The 18,201-nt window shown below is 36.9% G+C and overlaps 2 protein-coding genes across 2 annotated transcripts; both read left to right on the plus strand.

The window, feature by feature from the left end:
* The first annotated feature begins 2,154 nt into the window (after positions 1–2,154).
* Positions 2,155–3,197, plus strand: LOC130071371 (somatostatin receptor type 2). Its single transcript, XM_056236117.1, has one exon. The coding sequence runs from the start codon at positions 2,157–2,159 to the stop codon at positions 3,183–3,185; it is 1,029 nt and encodes a 342-aa protein (XP_056092092.1). The 5' UTR covers positions 2,155–2,156; the 3' UTR covers positions 3,186–3,197.
* Positions 3,198–13,809: 10,612 nt separating this feature from the next.
* sstr2a (somatostatin receptor 2a) lies at positions 13,810–17,180 on the plus strand. The gene is made up of 2 exons (XM_056236113.1): positions 13,810–14,195; positions 15,913–17,180. Exon 2 carries the CDS (start codon positions 15,980–15,982, stop codon positions 17,117–17,119), a length of 1,140 nt encoding a protein of 379 aa, XP_056092088.1. The 5' UTR covers positions 13,810–14,195; positions 15,913–15,979; the 3' UTR covers positions 17,120–17,180.
* The last annotated feature ends 1,021 nt before the right edge of the window (positions 17,181–18,201 follow it).

Raw genomic sequence — 18,201 nt, forward strand, 5'->3', positions numbered from 1 at the left:
AAGGCCTTTATTGACCCCTGGAGTCGTATGGATTACTGTTATGATGGATGGATGCGCTTTTTTGGGTTTCAAAATCTAAGGTACCATTCACTCCCATTATAAAGTTTGGAAATGTTTTAATATAACTCTGATTGTGTTCGGCTGAAAGAAGAAAGTCATATACACCTAGGAAGGCTTGAGGGTGATTCAATTATAAAATAATTTTCATTTTTGGGTGAACTTACCCTTTAATGCTAAGCTCATATTGAATATATAATGATTGTACAATCTCTGCCATTTTTATGTTAAAATACATTATATCTACATGCATAAGAGACTCATTAAGTTTGGAGTGAGTGCAACACTTACAATTAACCATATCCTAAACTATGCTTTAATTTGATAACTGGCAAAACAATCTATCAAGTGATATGATGAAGCAAATGCAGTGCTATTTAATAAGACTCATGCTGTATTTAAATACCTAATTTTCATTCATTTTTCACAACTACATTTCATTCATTCATTTTTACTACATTTTACAAAATGCTGGTTTGTTTCAACCCATGTTTGGGTCAAATATGGACAAACCCAACCGTTGGTTTAAATTTTAAAATTAAATTTCAAACCCAACGGTCGGGTTTGTACATATTTGACCCAAACATGGGTTGAAACAACCCAGCATTTTGTTGAATGTACCTCAGCATACACTGTTTTACTAATTAAAGAACACACATATAACAAAAGCATACAAGACAAATGAATAAAGATAAGAAACACAGATGACACTCTAAAAAATGCTGGGTTGTTTCAACCCAAATTTGGGTCAAATATGGACAAACCCAAATGTTGGGTTAAAAATGTAATTAAAAAAATTTACAGTTGAAAGTGAAAGTTGAAGTTGGGTTAATTTTTTTTATTACATTTTAACCCAACATTTGGGTTTGTCCATATGTGACCCAAATTTGGGTTAAAACAACCCAGCATTGTTTAGAACATGCATTAAATGCTTTTGAATGAAAGGTTTCAGAATATTTCCAATCACGTCCTGGTTCTTTTTTTACAATTCTTAGAAACTACAGCATGGTATTTGTAAAAACCGGTATGTTCCTAGTTAACAGATACAAGAAAACTCAAGCCCAGAACAGTGAAACCAAACGCTGGCCATGTAGATTTATTGGAGAGGACTTGATACCTGTCTTCAGCAACACAAAGTCACTTGAGGCCCCTTAAACCTCGACATAAGCTCAACATGCCAATGGAAAGTTCCAAAATTGTAGGAATGATTCATGGAATTGGGAGTAGAATGACCTCCAAAACAATTTGCATATTGCATAATCTCTCCTAAAACAGTGCTTGTGGTCAGTGAGGTGAGTATGTATGAGCCTAATCATTACCTCCCTCAGTTACTGTTTTCTCGCATTTCTTGGGAAGTTCACTGGCATTCCAACAATGCGTGTCAGAAGAGGAACAGGACTAAGGTGATCGCTCATTACTCTTGCCCTTTTATCTGCAAGCGCTTCCACCCACTGAGGCCTTGTGCGCGTGATAGATGATTCACTGACCAACAAACAAAGACAATCAGCCAGAAATATAAACAGTGGAGGGGGGAAACGCAGACAGGCCAGATTCATCACTCATCCGATGGGGACGTATTTGTAAAGTGGGTGGCCCATAGGAGAAGTTGGGGGTTGATCGGCTCAGATTGACCCCCCACTGAACTGCGAGGAAAGGGAGGAAACGTAGGGGTGGAGTGAAGGAGGAAAACGAGAGGGAGTGAACAAGGGAGTGTGAAAGAAAGAGGCTGGATGGACCTTCTGACAAGAGTGTTTAGTTATGAAAACAAAAGTATTGTAACAGATGGCACCCTGGAAACCTCATAACAGCGGATTGGAACGAGCCGGCGCAGCTTATCAGAGTCGACGGATGACTTAGACACACACACACACACACACACATACACTTTGGGATATATAAGATCTCCACAGGAGGGTCTGACACCAACTAGAGTTTGGAGATATTTCAACAAATATCCTCCCAGGTTTTTTGGGGTGAAATGTGTTTTACCTTTGAAATTTCTTCAGTTCTCAAGATGGGAAAGTAAGCCTTCAAGGACAAGGTGGAGATCAAGAACTAACCCTGGTTCTTGTAATACGTTTGAACTATAAGGACTACAAATGGAAACGGCAGTGCCTTTGGAAATGTTTTACGACAACGTGTCGCTTCTAGGTGCCGCGATAAACAACGTCTACATCCAGGAGGACTTCGACGCGTTCAGCGTCACCATGGTCGTGATGTACCTGGCAGTTTGCATCGTGGGATTGGCCGGGAACTCGCTGGTTATAATCACCATCCTAAAGCTGGACAAAATGTCTTCGGCGACCACCGTCTACATTTTCAACTTGGCTTTGGCTGATGGACTTTTCATGGTAGGACTCCCGTTTATCGCTATCCAAAACTTCCAAGACCAGTGGATCTTCGGAGATGCCGTTTGCAAGCTGGTTATGGTTCTAGACGGCATTAATCAATTCACAAGCGTGTTCTGCCTGACGGTAATGAGTGTTGACCGCTACATGGCGCTGGTAGACCCGATGCGATTCGCTCGTTGGCGGACGCCACGACGGGCGAAGATCATCGCTGCATTAATGTGGTTTATCTCTCTATTTCCCGTGCTTCCAATGGCTATTAACTTCTCTGCTAACTACGGTTTGTGCACCGTTGACCCTCACGTCGCATCTGACACCTGGTGGTTGACCTTTCTCAGCTACACGTTTGTATTGGGCTTTGCTTTGCCCTTCACCGTGATGATTGTGTTTTACACGGCACTGTTAGTGACTCTGAGAAACGCCAGAACGCAAACGTCTTCTTCGCTGGAGAGTCACAGGCTGGAGAAACAGGTTACTAAGATGGTGGTGGCGGTTGTTTTGGTGTTTGGCGTTTGCTGGCTGCCGTTCTACGTCTTGAACTTTTGCTCTCTGCACCGAACGGATCTGGCGCCGGATTTCACACGTGGCTTTGAGTTTGTGGTGCTGCTGTCGTATTCGTGGAGCTGCGCCAATCCAATCCTGTACGCATGTCTGTCGGAAACTTTTCGAAGGCATTTCCACGCCCTCCTCTGTCCCCATAAGAGCTCGCCGACACACTGTGACCGAGACACCGAGGGCTACGTCCTGCGCGACACCAACGTGCAAGGCGTGCTAGCTTAGTGCATCTGTGTTTTAAAGTCCCCCTGTGGTGTAAATACAGCTTTTAATGTTGTTTATGTGTCTATGTGGTGTTTTTAATACGCTTTAAGACAAACCATGTGGCAACTCATAAGTCGACAGCATTGCTGAGTATTTTCTCCTTAAAACTGCAGTGAAACAAAGACAGTCTCAAAAACACGGTTTGAAATCGACGGTGTTTCTGATGTCACAAACGACCTTGTAACCAATCAGATCAACCTGTCATTAACTAGCAGGGGAGTCTCCAGGATATTCTTCTGTTGATATGAAAAATCAGGTAGATTTAGCCATATGATGTGTATTACGATGTTATAATGATGAACTAAATACCTTTCTCCACTGACGTTCTGTTATGTTGAAAGCGTTTCTGATGATTGTTAGAAGGCAGACTGAGATACGGGACATAGCTTTCCGGTAGAACTGAGAACTGATAAAAATGTAAAATATGTACCTTGAAATGCAATGTAAGTCGCTTTGGATAAAACCGTCTGCTAAATGCATAAATGTAAACATTAGCAGCACATTATTAGCTGTCTAATAACATAGTCAAGCAAAAGGCTAATCATATTAATTACCGTTATGTGTCCCATGTTGTAAAGAGCGATACTATGGAAGCTTGTTTCCGCCACAGAATGAAAAATAAAAAAGGTAATTACGACTTTTTATCTCACAATTCTGACTTTTTTTCTCACAATTGCGAGATATAAAGTCAGAATTGATTGATATAAAAGTCCCAATTGCGTGTTATAAAGTCAGAATTGTGAGATATAAACTAGTCTGAGGGGAAAAAAGTTTTTCCTCTTAGAATTGGCCTGATAACTCACAATTCTGAAAAAGATGTCAGAATTTCGAGAAATAAACTTGCAATTATGTGTTATAAAGTCAGAATTGCAAGATGTAAACTCACAATTGTGAGAAAAAAAGTCAGAATTGTGAGATAAAAAGTCGCAATTCTGTCTTTTTTCTCGCAATTGCGACTTTATTTCTCGCAATTGCGACTTTATTTCTCACAATTCTGACTTCATCACTCTAAAAAATGCAGGGTTGTTTTAACCCAAATTTGGGTCAATTATGGACGAATCCAACCGTTGGGTTACAAATTTTAATAACATTTTTTTTAACCCAATGGTTGGGTTTGTCCATATTTGACCCCAATTTGGGTTGAAACAACCCAGCATTTTTTGAGTGTATCTCGCGATTGATAACAAGCTAACAATACGATACCATTGTGCAGCGTTTACCTCAGTAAGTTGGCGAGTGAATCTCTGAGTGGAGGCGGGGCTAATTAGCATATTCATGAAGCAGCGTGTGTAGATTTGCATTCCAGCTATTTTAAGGTATGAAGAATTTTTTTTCCACGGGAATTTTTTTTTTAATATACCGTTTTGGTGATCAACGATGAGTTTTAAAGGATCAAATTATCGACTACAGGGGGGATTTAAATATGTTGCAATACATTCCAGCATAAATCCAACATGTTTATTTTGTAAACAGACAATCCTTACTTGCTTTCTGCGCCACAGTATTGTAGTGCAATTCAAAGTATGAGCCTGTGAGACTGCCTTTGCTTCTGTGCGATTAAGAAAAATACATGAGCGGACTGAGGCATGATAAGGGGAAGCACAAAAGCAAAGTTGACGTTGTTGGTTTCCATGCAAAGGAAAGGCCGTGTTGTAAAGATGATTATGCAATTTCTGCCCTCCTGTACAAGTGCTGTCAAATTGATTGTGGCTTTCTGGATGATGTCATGGTTGTCATGGCATCCAGCTTGGACCAAATATTTGAGGATTTTTGTGTGACTGTTGCTAAATGACACATGAATAAGGAATCTGTGTGTGAATTTGTTTGAAAACAGTTGATGTTGATGCTAATAGCCAACACTGCCATGGTTTAGTGACCATATTGCTAAAATAAATGTAATTATTAATAGCACATGGCCATACATATACATGCATACATACATACACAGGGTAATGTTTTTATTATTTTTATTTTTATATATGTTTTGTTACCATTTTTGGAAATATTTGTTAAAAATGTTTTTTTTGTTTGACCAAGAAACTAAAAGCAATTATTCTTTTTTTTTTTTTTTTTATAATATATTCTGAATGTATTGTAATATATTATGAATATTATAAATCAGTCATTTACCCTTGTTTTATCACAATATTTTATGCTTTTATGCCAATATTTTACTTTATTGCATGTATAGAATATTTGCATATAATCATCCAGAACATGTTTCTCTTTATATTCCTGTCTACATATGTAAATATCATTGTTCATAAACATTAAAATGTTCAGCTAATGACAGAGTGTGTAATTCTCTTTGTTCATGTAAGGATACTGTTTTATTTAAACATTTATGAATCTCTATATTTAACTTTAAAGAGAAACAAACGTGCATTTAATTCGAGCCGTTTCTGCTTTGAAATGTATAACTGATGGGTTTTGCAGAGAAATATTAATCATATACTAGTTTGACTGAGGTTGGTATTAATATCTTGAGGGCTTTGGACCACTCTAAAAAATGCTGGGTTGTTTCAACCCAAATTTGGGTCAAATATGGACAAACCCAAATGTTGGGATAAAAATGTAATTAAAAAATTTACAGTTGAAAGTGAAAGTTGGGTTAAAATTTTAAATGACATTTTTAACCCAACATTTGGGTTTGTCCATATTTGACCCAAATTTGGGTTGAAACAACCCAGCATTTTTTAGAGTGTGAGAAATACGTTGAGAAAACGTCTCACAACACTTCTTTGGCTCACATCTGTTATAAATGTGTGTGTTTTTAAGGAGTTTTATAGGCATCCGAGGTGCAATGCAATAACATACCTTTCCTTATTCCCTGCTAAAGTAGAATCTGGAAGCAGAAGACGTTACTCATCAAAACAAGGGTATGACCACACACACGTGCACAAAATGTACTCGCACTCATTCTTGTCCATCATCATGTGAAAAAAAAAAAAAACTAAAATGCATGAGACAGACTTGGTGGGAGACACTAGATAAGAACACTTAAAATGCTTCATTCCCATGTACAAATGTAGGAAAATAGTATCCCATGACTCCATGATGAATATGTTTTCCTAACGATTGTCAAAAATGTATACCTCTGACATAAAACAGATGGAATAAGCTTATCAAATCTTCCCAAAAAAATGATTTAGATACAAAATTAGAAGGTTATGGGATTGCTCTCACGCACATTATGTACCAAAACAATTTTAAATAACATCTCTCCGGAGGTTATGAGATCACATCCCTCATCACTCTGATAAGCATCTGTTATGTCACAAGTGTCGGAATAGAAATACTTATTTTTATTATGAATAACGAATTCAGAATCAGCACATCATTGAGCAAAAATATTCTAAATGAATAAAAAATATAATATGAATAAATATAAAAATGAAAACGTATTAACAAATCTTGGCTGAGGAAGCACTGCAACTCAATTTAAATGCATATTGCCATGAACAAAATATATAATTTAATTCACCGTCCTGCACTGTAAACCCTAATAAGTTGAGACTACTCAAATGATTTGAGGAAAGTGGTTGCGTAAGTTTTTTTGAGTAATGGGAAAATTCAAACTTAATTAATTGAGTTGACCTAATGTGGTCTTCTCATTGAATTAACTTAAATGTTTAAGTAAAGATAACTTAAAAGGCAAATGGAGTAAACTCAAATTTTCCAGGTTATATTTTGTTGTTTACTTATTATTAAATACATTTTAAATAAATTATAAATCATTAAACCAAGTTTTGTTTTTCACAACAGCTTTATTAGGCTTACATTACATATCTTAACTTCTATAATGCATACTGACTGAACATTGTATATTAACATTTAATCAGTAAAAAATACAATTACAATACTTGCAGTAAATTAAATCAATTGATTAAAAATTTTAATTGAAAAGTGAAATTGACCAGATCAGAACAATTGACCAGAACAATTAAAAACACAGTGTAATGAACAACAACAGACATTGTCTGTTATTGTAAATATTGTCATCTACTTATCTTTCACCCTTTGTAATAGTTGTGTGTGTCCCTCAGTTGTCCTCGGTGTCAATAGATAGATCTCAACATCATACAGTCACTTTTAGAATGGGTTCAAAATTTCAAAATATGCTGGAAAACCAAAAAATGTGTCAGTACTGCAGGCTAACATCAGCGAGATCTCATCCTGGGTAAACTGCCACTGTTGGTCCAAAGGGTCTCATTGCCGCAGTCCTTTAGATGAATGGTTGGGGCAGGGATCGAAGGATCCTGTGATTAAAATAAAAAAAATAATTAAGACGCATTTTCTTTTAATACATCGTACAGTACTCATTGTTTAAGCACAGGTTAGAGTGATATAATAATAAAAATGTAACAATACAAAGGAATGTTGCTAGTTGGACAGCAACAAGAATGGAAATAATCAAAGCAAGTCAAAGTGCTTTCTTGCCGTTTCAGTAACTAAATAAAATACAAGATAACTTGGGAAACTGAATTGTATTCAAACAAAAACTCTTTCTGTGTGCTTTACCTTATTGATGACTCAGATCTTTGAAGAGCAGCAGTAGCCTATTCGTGAAGAATGGCAGCGTTTACCACCTGGCCTAAAAACAATCATATATATATACACAGTAAATTACATCATAATAAAACTAAGTACATGGTAGATTTCTACACTTACTAGAACATTGAAACAAACAAAAGGAGTGAAATTTACACTGCACTTCAACAATTATGATATCATTTTAAGTATGTTGCTAAAAAACTTGTTTGCCTCACATGAATCAAGTCAGCTGCAGTTCTTCCTTCAGTGAGTTACTGTTTCTGAAGCCTCTGAGGACAGTTGAGAAGAAAGTGTCTGCTGATTTGTCAAAGGAGAATACGTTAACAACTCAAACATAAACGCACTCAATTTAAATCAACAACACTCAATCTTATGTTTTTGTTAAATACTCTATTTAAAAAGGTTTTATGAAAAAGTTTTTATTTGCACTTACCTTCGTCTGATATAAATGTCTGGAAAGGAAAAACAGGACGCTGTCAGTGCACGCAGTAACTGAAGGCAATGGGCTAAAATACAGTTCAGAAAAAAATATGACATTGAAAAACTTTGCCGTTGTGTTATGGTAAACATTATACAATGATTTTATTAATTCACACTTACCTTAGTCTGATGTAAATCTCACAGAAAATACCGGGCGCTGTCAGCGCGCAAGATTTGAATGGAGCAGGGGCGGGAATAAACGGCTCGAAAACAACGTCGGGCTAGAAAATACAGTTTAAAAAAACTGTTACAACATTGAACAAATTGTGATGTTATGTTCTGGCAAACATGTTATTTAAAATAGTTTTATGAATTCACACTTACCATACGTTTTCTCAGCCTCAGAAAATACCGGACGCTCTGCGCGCGCAAGAAGAACTACAGTGAGTCAGGGGCTGCTGCGGGGGAGGGGGGAGAACAGGCTCGAGAGTCGAGACTTGAGACAGTCGTCGATTAAAAAAAGATTCCATTTACAGGCGTCAGGAATTGAAAGTCTTGATCCAAATGCGAGGCCTGAAATGTCTGTACGTGATGGACAGGACCGATTTAACCCCTAAATGACTGTTTTATGCAGTGTCAGTCAGTCCCTCTGGCCTGCTGCCTGCATCAACAAATTCACGATGAACAAAAAAAATACTGCCTTGTGTATCGACCAATCAGCGTGTTGTCAAGGCAGAATTTCAGGCACGGCCAATCATATTAAACCGACACATAGTGAATCATTTAAATAACTTGAAATTTTGAGTTCATAACACTTAAAATCTTAATCTGAAAGACTGTTGCTGCCAAATGAGTACATTAAACACAACTGTTTCATTTTTGATGCAAAAACTTGCTATTGTAAGTAATGTTAAGTTATGATAACTTGATTTCTTTATTAATGATAACATTGGGGTTTACAGTGTGGTTTTGTGGGTTTTTCTTGTCCAGAAACCTTTTGCTTTAACCCTGCAATTATCGATCGGTTATCAATTCAACCAGCTGATTTCTGCAATTCCTAAAACTTGGAAAAATAAAATTGCAAAATGGTAAGAAGAATTAATCAATGGTTTGTCTCCCACCAATAAGATGCCAAAAATGGTTGTCTGGTGTAAAGATAAATAAAATAATGTATATTTGTAATTTAAATATCACTTTTTCCACACAGAATCTGCCGGTTTTGGGAAGATGAATTTAATGATCCAATTTTGTGGAAAGATTACTTTAGAACGATTTATAGAACTACAATTGATTCATATTCCAGAATATTTAAAATTATTGCAACAAAAAAATCTTTATTCAAATGGCAGATATAAAGGATCCCTGTTGCAGGTTCTGTGGGGAGGAGGAGGAGGACTTGGTGCATTTGTTTTATTTTTGCCCATATGTGGCTAAGTTTTGGGTCAGTATACAGTTATGCTTAAGGTCTATGGATATTATTTTACGAATCACACCTCAGAATATTTTGTATGTGTCTTTGAGGGTAAATGCACACAGTTTTGTGAATATGATTATTGGGTAAATGTTTATTTTTAAAGCTAAAACTATAGCTTGTCTTGTCTCATAGCTTGTCTTGTTATTTTATTCTGTAAACAAGTAAATAAAAAAATAAAGAAATAAAAAAAACTGCAATTATCCGTCCAGCTGACAGCGCAACTCTATTTCATCGGTTCCCAACAGGAGGGTCGCGCCCCACAAGAGCAATGAGCATTAAACAAAAGTCCTTAACTTTTTTCTGTTCAAAATGTATATAATGAGCGAGTTCATCATGAATCCATTTTTCAAACCGTGTTTTTGTCTTATCCTGAACCACTATGGTACACCTATAATAAGTGTTTACATTGGGACTATTTTACACTGGTTCGGATCGCTGCCGCCGCGGAGTAGCCCAGTGCCTGCGTGACTCGTCATAGACGTACACAGAGAGAAGTAGTTCCGGCTACAATGTTCTTCCGAAAGACGCATTATTCTGTTAATAAACGCAAGTTTATTTTCGCTCACTATAGCGCTAAAAACTTAAAAAATAAAGCCTCACATTGATAAAGCCTCACAAATAACTTGCAAGTATTGAGGCCCCAGACAGCAGTCATTTAGTAATAGCCTATTTTCTTTCATTTTTTTACCAATACACCACTGTGAATATTTTAGTTTTTTTGCATTTCAAAAATAAGGCCAATATATAGGCTTCTCTTAGGCTTACGTTTTTAAATTACAAGGGGCCTACTGATGTTTTTTTAATTGTATTTTCAATATTACAGGCTATTATTTGTGCATAAACATATCAGTAAACATACCGTTTGTTTGAAAACGACAAATTTTGTCATCCTTGCTGCAAGCTTACAAGAGCGATAATATCATTAAATGTGAAGGGGGGCCCTAAAATATTTTCTTGGGAAAAGGGGGTCTCAGACAAAAAAAGGTTGGGAACCACTGCTCTAGTTAACACTACATTTGACCATTTTTAAACAACAAAACTGTCCGCCAGTTCAGCTGTCTCTTTTATATCCCTGATGACCCGGCTTTGGCTTTGTGCCTTAGAAAACAGCCTTTTAGACTCCTTCTTTATCAGTAGTTATCACTGTGCCTATAAACTGACAAAAGCTTTTAATTTGACCCTTGGGCGTCACATGTCTAGGCCTATAATGTATAGGTTTCAAACATATCAGGCGCATAATGAAGAGGTCAGCTCAATTCAAGACAGTTGGGGCTTAAAGGGCGATTAGTTTAAATTGTTAGTTCACTCAAAAATGCGTCGGGTCAGAGGTCGTGCGTCGGGTCAGAGGTCATGCGTGGGGTCAGAGGTCACTCTTCAACCGGAACTAGACTCGCCTACGGCCGCTACTGGAAGCCAGTGATTAGTCATAAATATGGATATTTTTCTTTCAAAAATGCTTCCAAAGGCCTTTATTAACCCCTGGAGGCGTACTGTTATGATGGATGGATGCGCTTTTTTGGGTTTCAAAATCTCAGGTACATTCACTCCCATTATAAAGCTGGGAAAAGCCAGGATAATTTTTAATAAAACTCTGATTGTATTCGTCTGAAAGAAGAAACTCATATAGTACAACTATGGTTTGAGCGAGTAAATGATGGGATAAGTTTCACTTTTGGGTGTATCACTTTAAAAATGAATTACATTCAAAATTAGCTATATAAAATCATTTACCTTTGAGGCTACTTCTTAAAAGAATAAGAACAGATGTATGTATCTGTTTAAAAACAGAGGTATTTAAAAATAAGAACAGATGTAATGGAAACTGTTTATGGAAATGTTACATGAATTATCACTCACTGGAGTTAGTGTCCAAAGTCCATTATATTTTTGATGATTCAAACAGTTCAAGTGCCCACAATAAGTGTTAAAATACAAAAAAATATTAATATAACTGTGTATACTACTAAATGAGGCAAGGGTGTCGAGTTACATTCAAGATATTTTAAGGCATGAAGAATTTTTTTCAAATAAAAAACATTTAAATATGTCATTTTGGTGTCAGTTTGGAGTTTTAAGTGATAAAAATGACGGGACTTTAAATTATAATAATAAAATCAATAAATATTCAGCAAAATTGAACTCTATGGAGATTCCCGTGTTCTGTTTAACACAGTTAGATCACTGTTATTTTTGTCGAAAATAAGCTGTCTTAAAAAAACGTTTTACACTCTCTAAGGTTTATTTAATTTGTGGAGAATTTTGTCATGAACATTTCCACCATGCAATATTTCACCCCACTTTAAACATAAAATGGCATTTTAAACATTTGTTGGAATAAAATTAGACAGTCCTTTGGAAATTACAACATTTTATGTATCCTTAATACAAACGAAATTCAGTAATCTGTTCACAGTTTTGAAATAATTTGACAATCGCTTAAAAATGATGCACAATAAAAATATGATGCACAAAAAGTGACATTTTTCACACATTTCATCTCATAATTTGTTTCAAGCATGATCTTCACTGGTTCAACACTGATGAACTCTTATGCCAAGAAATTATGTATTTGTATGGTCTTGAATAAAAGTGTTGTTTGTTATTTGTGTAAAATCATAAATATTGTATATACATATTGAAATGTTTTATGATTATACTGATTTTTAGGGTAATATATTTATGTTTTTGGCGCTAGCTTAATCAAATATGTCAAAAAGAAAATAAAAAAAGTATAAAAAAATAAAGGCATTGTAAAAAGTATGTTTTAATAAAAATCAGCAACTGGGACATAAAAGTCCCCAATAATAAAGAACACAAAAATGCTTTGATTTCTCATAACTAATGCATAATACCCCATCCCGACAAGAATTTCCCATTTCTATTAGGCCTACTTTTGTCTTTTTCTTCCATTTGTTTAGAGCTTTATAACAAGGTTAGAAAACAAATGGCTGTCTATGTCAACCACTCATCAAAAATAGGCTAATGGATGTTATTTATTTTTCCATTTATCATTTTGATTTATTTAACCTTTTTTTGTCAAGTTGCGTCTGTTTATTTTCATTGCCACAGTTTACCTTTCATCAAGGCTTTTCGTGACTTATCAGCCATTGACCTTTAACCCCATATATTCAGTTTAACTACGTGCTGTCCAAGGTGAAGGCTCATGTGTTCACTTCTCTTCTTTTCGGATTGAGCATTTCAGTTCTGTTTAAGCACTCTCTATAAGCAATCTCAGAAATTTCTGTTAAAAATTCATTATTTGTCATGCAATTTATCTGTAGGCCCACATATGCATGCCTGCAATTGTCATATAGTCAAGATTTGTTTTTTTTTCAGCAGTTATTTGAAACAGATTCAAAAGTGTGAATTATATTTGTGCGCATGCACTTGGTTGGATTATGTTTAACCCCTTCTGCTGCATTCTACAGGCAATTGTCACATGCCAAAGATGGCAGATTTCAGGTTGCACACTTCCACAGGGTCCTACAACTTGAAAAGTAAAACCTAGCTCCCTTTATTTTATTTATTTAGTTTTTCCTATTTTTTGTTTCTGTAATGCACTTGTGCACCTGATCCTATCAAATTGTAAAGATACATTTTTGTTGCCATTGTCTGCACATGACATATTGTTCAATAAAAAAAAATAAAAAAAAACCTTCCACAGGGTCCTATAAGCCAGCCGAGGATGCCATTAAGATGAAAGAAGCTTTCTGCGAGTTGTAGAGTTTTCATAGTGTCATTTTTAAAGCTTGGTTTCAAAAAATGGTGCAAGTTTTAAGTGCACAACCATTTACCATCAAATTCTTTTATCTCAAAGAATTGAGGGAACATTTGATTTCTCACGATATGACTCATTTAAGGTCTCTAATTCCCACATGCATTTATTTCAATCTAATCTAATTTTAAACATCTTTTTTGGGGGGGATTCATAAATTATTATTTTGACCCCTGACATATTCCCGTATCCTTCCTTATCAAGACCACACAGCAAAAACAACTGAATATAGCCTTTCATGTCGTTTAGATTAATGTATCTGCGCAGGATATATGAAGGAAGCGCGCGCTCGACGGATCAGTAGCTCCATCTGCACTCACACTCGTGCTCGCGCTCCAGCAACACACACACGCACGCACGCACGCGCGCGAGGACCTGACTCACATCGTTCCGCTCAGACTAAGAAATACCAAAGGAATTCGACTGTTGACCCTCGAAATTTAGTTTTCATGACTTAAATGTTAAGTTTATTGAGTTCAAGAGCGTCATTCGCTACTAAACTTATGTTTTAGTGTATTTTCTACTGAAATAACGGTCATTTGTTATCTGAGGAGAACTGTCGTTGTCCTGACTCACAAACGGACACGCGCGGGTTTATCAGGAGGTGTCAAGTGCGAGTGACGGTTATTCTTTGCTGGATTTCGCGCTTGTTCGTACAGTTTTGCGGTAATATTATGGTGGCAAATTGAAACATGTGAAGCTGTTCATATTCCAGGAATGGATCTCAAAAGGTGTCCCATAACTACAGGTAACTATACAGGCAAAAATGTAATAATCAGATAGTTTAAAATGGTCTTTTTTTTTTTTTTAACAGCATACCAATTCACGTTTGTTGACGGTTTAACATTTTATTTGAGAAAAAGAAAGTATTTTTTATATTTACATTACATTTGAATCATTTTAGCAGACGTTTTTAACCAAAGTGACTTAAAAAATGAGGAGAATTACAGATAATTAGGCTACACATTATTTGGTAAAAGACGTGTTTATGTAAAATAGTTCGATCAGTCGTAGATGTCTGTTTTAGCTAATGTCAAAATAATGATTTTTTCCCACTTGCTATAATATTCCATTATAAATAGCCTATATTTTACACAATTTATTTAGACATGTCGTGTACTGAAATCACAGTAGCCTTACGCTTATAGAGGCAGAGTCGGTAAGCATAATTAATTGTCTATTTAATATGGGCTGTTTAGACTGATCCATCATTGAGGTTTTGAATAGGAAAATTAGTTATATGATTTGATTTAGGTTGGGTTTCTGATATTTTTCTCAGTTGAAGATGTTGTGATATTGTGTGGGATGATGGAGACCGAGACGATTTGGATGGATCTCTGCAATCTAGAACACTGCAGTATAGCCTACTTCACTTTTATATTCATTCATTCATCCGAGCCTTGGAGGAGCTGTACAGCTAAATTAAGTTCGCGTAATTTTTTAGATTATCTCTTATATATCAAATATTCCTACTGTTTGCTCAGTAAAGATCAATTAAACCAATATTTGCTAGGGCAAAAGTCAATGAGCTGTAGAAACCAGACGGACAAGGTAAAGTCCTTGTTTATCCAAAGTTGCAGATCAGACCTGAGCAGTAGCTATTGATTCTCTAGCTGCATGCATGTGACCCGCTTTCCCTTTTTTACTTGAATAATGCTTTTATTTAAGCAGAACGGATATAAATCCAGTCTCTCGCAATATGCTCATCAGAATTCACCTCTGTGGTGATATACCCCATATTGCAATTATTTTTTGAGATTCGTGGTTGCTCCATCCATGGGTCTTGCTCACTCATGAGTTGTGGGATTCCTAAACTTCAGTTTTTTTGTGACTCACTGATCGGTGTAATTTTCTGTACAGCATCATGTAGTTTTTCACTAGGAATTCGACTGTTAAATATTATAATTAAACAAATAAGCTGAAATAACGCAGCCTGACGGCTTAAACAGATGGAAATGCCATGGATTAACAACCTCTTAGCTCACAGCAGGGCTATCTCTAAAGGTTTAGAAGTTATCATTCAAAATCAATTTCCATATGGAGAAAAATGAATGGAGTTTTTACTTCCGAAACCCAACTGTTGAACTCTCTTGCCATCTGGTTCCATGAAGAACCTTTAAAATTATTCACAGTATATATGAAAAATTATATATTTTAAGAACTGTGCACTAAAAAATTCTTTGGGGAACCAAAAATGGTTTTTCTATGGCATCTCCCCCTTTTGGAAACTATTTTTAAGAGTTTAACATGGAAATCAGGGCTACATTAATACTTCCAAATACTTCCATTAAAACTTCCAAAAGTCTTCAGTTATGTGTAAAAAATTACACTCACGTGCAACATCCCTTAGATTAGATTACTTTGATTCGAGACAAATAAGGCATATGTATGTACAGTAGTTATCGCAATTTCCAGATTGGATGTTAACTCATATTTCCTTCCTTTTTTTTCTTAAATGCCCATAGGTTTCGTATTAAACTGTGGGTTCAATCTTCATAAGCCTTTTCCCGGTGAATAATAAACACTGCCAAAATGGACACATGGACGTTTATGCCCAACTCCAACCTATCCCTCCCTGACCGCTTGGTGAATAATAGCTTCTTCCCAGGGAACGAGTCTGACTTTGGCCTGGAGATTTACCCTCACAATAGCACCAACCATGGCTTTGACCAAACAAGTTCAGTCGTCATCACATTTGTGTACTTTGTAGTCTGTGCGGTGGGACTGTGCGGGAACACGCTGGTCATTTACGTCATCCTGCGTTACGCCAAGATGAAGACTGTCACGAATATATACATTTTAAACCTGGCAGTGGCGGATGTCCTTTGCATGCTAAGTCTACCTTTCATTGCGATTCAGCTCTTGCTTCTCCACTGGCCCTTTGGATCCGCGATCTGCCGCGTCGTCCTAACCGCAGACTCCATGAACCAGTTCACCAGCATCTTCTTTCTAACCGTCATGAGCTTTGATCGCTACCTGGCCGTGGTGCATCCGATCAAATCCACCAAATGGCGAAAGCCACGCATGGCCAAAACCATCAGTCTGGCCATGTGGAGCGTGTCTCTCTTGGTCAACCTACCAATTATGATCTACAGCGGAGTGAACTTGAAAAGAAACGAGGCTCGGACGTGTACCATGTTGTGGCCGGAGCCACAGAACACCTACTACACCGCGTTTATCTTCTACACCTTTTTCTTGGGCTTTTTCTTACCGCTGATCGTCATCTCCATGTGCTACCTGCTAATCGTCATAAAGGTGAAGTCCTCTGGCATGCGGGTCGGCTCCACCAAAAGAAAGCGTTCAGAGCGGAAAGTCACCCGTATGGTTTCTATCGTAGTGGTCGTGTTCGTGCTCTGCTGGTTACCTTTTTACGTATTCAACGTGACCTCAGTGACCGGAACCGTTCCCACAACACCTGTGCTGAAAAGCACGTTTGACTTCGTGGTGGTGTTGGGTTACGCCAACAGCTGCGCCAACCCAATCCTCTACGCCTTCTTGTCGGACAACTTCAAGAAGAGTTTCCAAAACGTCTTGTGTCTGAAAAGAGTCGGTGGCTTGGATGAGATCGACCGAAGCGATAGTCGACAGGACAGGACTCGAATGGTCAACGACGTCATGACGGAAACGCAAAACGCTGCGTTGCTCAATGGAAACCTTCAGACCAGCATCTGAAAAAATGTTACATGAAATTTGTCCTTTGAAGAAAGTCAAAGACTACCTGTCAGAAACTACAAGAGATCAACGTTAAGTATTAAAGTTTATCTGGATGTTTTTAGGACACCTGCATGTCTTAAAATGATCCTTTTGGAGAGCTCGATCTGATGGATCTCATGTATTTAAGCGATGAATGTAATTTACTGTAAATAACTCTTGCTTTGTTTGGTGTTGCTGTCTGAAGAAATGATGAAGCTGTTGTGATTTGTTATGCAAGTGTGTTCACTTCAGTGCCAAAACTGTCTTTAAAGTTAAGAGATACAGTAGCGCCAATATTCAAGATCATGGCCCTTATTAGATAAACATTATTTCACTCTCTAAAGACTTCTGTGGAAATAGGACAAGCTTGTTAGGCTTCTTATTATTCAAGGCTTTTGTGATGACCGGACCACATCACTGAATATATAAAAAGGTCTCCAAAATCGAAGAAAAGATGTACATTTCTGTGGCCTATTTATTTGTTGTTTATTTAGTGAATTGTGCTTGTTATATCTTATACCAAAACCTGATGGCTGCCATCTGCTTATATCTTGTTTACATTTATAAAATCTTCCCTCATCATATTTCGCCTCTGGTTCCCAGTAGAGTTTTATTTTGGTACTGGAAATGTACACAATGTTCAGTGGAGAGGGGGAGGAGAAAGATGAGCTCTGTTGCTAAACTTAATGAGCTAATGGACAGTTTCAGGCATCGGATGCTGGTCCAGAAGGTGTAGGCAGCAACATTATGTCAAGAAACCTCCTTTTCACAGCGTTTATAGAGCATCACGTGTATCCTTCATGGAAAAAGCAATCCAATTGCACAGTTAAAATGGACTATTTGATGCATATTTGTATGTGCTGTGTGTTGTTGCTGAATTCTATAGGAACCAGTTGTGAGTTGTGGCTTTAAACACTCTCTAGGTTTTGAAACAGAGCTTTAGTAATTATTATCTGACCTGGAGAAAGTTTTAGAACTTTTTATTAATCGCACTTTGTAACATATCTTTCCCTCGCGGGTCAAAATGACCTGAAGTCCTAAGAAAGAGGGGGTCCAGAAAG

This window comes from Rhinichthys klamathensis, unplaced genomic scaffold (assembly GCF_029890125.1).
Source record: "Rhinichthys klamathensis goyatoka isolate OS25496 unplaced genomic scaffold, OSU_Roscu_1.1 h1tg000438l_1, whole genome shotgun sequence".
Lineage (NCBI taxonomy): Eukaryota > Metazoa > Chordata > Actinopteri > Cypriniformes > Leuciscidae > Rhinichthys > Rhinichthys klamathensis.